Source organism: Triticum aestivum, chromosome 2D (genome assembly GCF_018294505.1).
Source record: "Triticum aestivum cultivar Chinese Spring chromosome 2D, IWGSC CS RefSeq v2.1, whole genome shotgun sequence".
In the NCBI taxonomy this organism is placed as follows: Eukaryota; Viridiplantae; Streptophyta; class Magnoliopsida; order Poales; family Poaceae; genus Triticum; species Triticum aestivum.
In genome coordinates this window covers 169,752,705-169,755,633 of record NC_057799.1, presented here as the reverse complement: position 1 = coordinate 169,755,633, position 2,929 = coordinate 169,752,705, and the positions used below count along the sequence as shown (strand labels likewise).

The following is a 2,929-nucleotide window of genomic DNA, read 5'->3' as shown; positions in this document are numbered from 1 at the left end:
TTGGATGAGTACTCACGGTTGCTTTGCTACCTTTTTCCCCCTTCCTTCTTCTTTCCGGTTGATGCAACCAGATGGCGGATCCCTGGAGTCAGATGCCACTGCCGACGGATGCTACTACGTGGAGACCGTCGATGACCAGGAGTAGTTAGGAGGTCCTAGGTAGGAGGCCTTGCCTCTTCGATCGTTGTTGCTTTTGTGTTTGCCTTCTTAAGGCATCCTTGTCTAACTTATGTCTGTACTCAGATATTGTTGCTTCCGCTGACTCTTGTGTATCGAGCTTGTATTCGAGCCTCGAGGCCCCTGGCTTGTAATATGAAGCTTGTATTATTTCAATTTGTGTCTAGAGTTGTCTTATGATATCTTCCCGTGAGTCCCTGATCTTAATCGTACACATTTGCGTGTATGATTAGTGTACGGTCGAATCGGGGGCGTCACGATCGGTTAAGCGGGTTTTCTAAAAAAATGGATGGCACGAATCGATCATGTAAATCCATCGCTCACGATGGGACTCCCGTCCGCGCCGCACACGTACTCCCCAGCCTTTGCCTACAATATGCAACAACCCCATTGCTCCTTTTCCGGGCGACATCGAAGTGGGCCACGGTGGTCAGACGTACTCGGCCTTTGCCTACGGTACACAGCAACCCCGCTGCGCCTTTTTCACGCGTCATCGAACTGGGCCACGCTGGTCCAAAACGCAAAAATTGCTACTGTGGAGGGTTGAACTCTTACTGCCTCCCTTCAGTTCACGAGGATTCAACCAATTCAACTAGCTTTTGATTGTATTCGCAAAAAAAAAACCTAGCTTTTGATTGTGATAGAAGACCTGATTCACTTATTAATCAATAGTCCAACCTCGTTGCCATTAGTATTTGGCCGTCGTCCCACGGAGGACGTGTATGTGGCGTGTGTGCAGCTCGGCGTGGCCTCCGGTCTTCAATAACAATCATGTCGAGCAATCGGTACCCTTCACCAACACGTTCCAGTCATAGGGGCGACCTCACAAATGCCCACCTTACTCTGACCAGCTCAAGCCCGTCATCAACGCACGAGGATTCGATCGGCATCAAAATCAAAATCTGAAAGTCCCTGATGTGTCCGATATAAATTGTTTTTCAGATTTTTGTGGAAATAGATTTTTTTTGTTGCGACGCATGGGTTATATCTAAGAACAGACATGTACATGTATGTACATAATAGGCAAAATAAGAATCGCACCCATGAATTCCAAAATTGAATGAGTACATGCATCAACACAGTTTATTCTTAACGAGTCATACAGAAATTAAGAGCTTTAGACAATTTATATATTACTACTACAATAAACACAACAACCGAAGAACCGCGCTATGTAGTTCCTTCCACTTACAGTACGGACGTGCGACCGTATGCAGAGTCCATTCTATCACGTGCCGACGGTGCACCCTGTCGGCTGCGTGAATTTCAGTGACGCGACGGCGCCCCCGGTGCCGTTGGGGCCACCCCCGAGCGGCATGCCGCCGGGGCCGGCGGCGAGCATGGCGGGGCAGCTGACGAAGAGGTGGTAGCTGCCGGAGATCCAGCTCCCGACCTTCCACTTGACGCGGCCGTCGATCTTGACCTGCAGCGACACGTACCCGGAGGCGATGTCCTGCTTCATGGCCTCGGCAACGTATCCGGCCACGGGCACGGACTCCCCGGACAGCACGGGGGACCAAATTGTGACGTCCCGGTGGCCCTGGTACATGGGCGGCAGGGAGATCGGCACGGTGACGGGCTCGTCGCGGTAGGTGACGAAGACGTCGAGGCGCCTGTAGAAGATGCCGACGCGGTCATTGGGGTTGCGGGAGGCGAGCGTGACCTGCGCGGTGGCAGAGAGGGAGGGGTCCCCGAGGTTGATGGAGTGGAGCTGCAGGTCCTGCAAGTAGAAGGAAGGCTTGGTGGGGCGGAGCGCAAGGTAGACGACGAGCGAGATGAATGCGACGACGACGACCAGCGCTAGGAGGCATGCCGCGAAGCCACCGCAGCAGCGCCGGAGGTGGTGCTCGTTCCTGTGGTGCTTCTCCTTGTTCATGGCTCTGCTCTCTGTACTGTGCTCTGTGTGACTGGTGGGTGTGCGTGCAGTGGCGCGCTAGCTACTCTCTTCAGTGGGTGTTAATGGCTTTAAAAGTAGGAAGATGGGGGTGGAGGCCAGAGAGCAACGTCTCAACCGAAGAATTTTCCTATAAAAAAAACGTCTCAACCGAAGAAGATTCTTCTGCCAATTCGATTGGCGAGTAACTTGGGCGGTTGGTCCTGCATGCGCGTGCGCTTTGAGATTCTTCCTTTATTCTGCTGTTTGAGGCAGCTTGGTGATCATGAAGTGAGTCCCAATCGATCAGGCACTCGTTAAAAACAAAAATTAACAATGCAGTTGCGTTTGACAAGGCCATGTGTACCACCGTTCTATAGCCTTATCGGGCTATGTTCACATCAATCTTTATTTACGGAGGCGTAAGGAAGCAGTGAGCGCAACTCATATAGTACTAGACTAATGGTGGCAGATCTCACCGATTCCCGCCAAATATTTTAGCTGAGATGGAGAGATTGTCATTGTCAAAACAAAAATACAGTACGTAGTAAAATCACGTGCTCTAGAATGACACAGTTATTAACAGAAAAAGGCTAAGTTATGGGCCGCTGCTGCTCGGTTGTTGTTGTCTATCGGCGCCGATGGGCGTGAATGTAGGACAACCAGGGCGTGCGGCGCATCATATGGAATCATGCATAGCTGCAATCAAGTGCGCGTTTGTGGACAGGGTGCCCTACACGCACTGCCGCTCCCCAACTCCCGAGTCGATGTCCCCTCTCCTCTCTCCAGCGCGATTTGCTTCATATTTAACCTGAGCGTTTCCATGCACAAGTCACCGACTACCACTGAGTACGCAAATATATGGATTTAGGTGAAACT

General features: G+C 51.3%; 1 protein-coding gene across 1 annotated transcript; it reads right to left on the bottom strand.

Annotated features, from left to right (window-relative positions):
- Positions 1-1,197: 1,197 nt before the first annotated feature.
- Positions 1,198-2,138, bottom strand: LOC123049118 (NDR1/HIN1-like protein 1). Its single transcript, XM_044472109.1, has one exon. It carries the CDS (start codon positions 2,051-2,053, stop codon positions 1,406-1,408), a length of 648 nt encoding a protein of 215 aa, XP_044328044.1. The 5' UTR covers positions 2,054-2,138; the 3' UTR covers positions 1,198-1,405.
- Positions 2,139-2,929: the final 791 nt, after the last annotated feature.

What these genes read in the sequence shown, in the direction of transcription:
- LOC123049118 (XM_044472109.1), bottom strand. Translation starts at nt 2,053, where the DNA reads ATGAACAAGGAGAAGCACCACAGGAACGAGCACCACCTCCGGCGCTGC.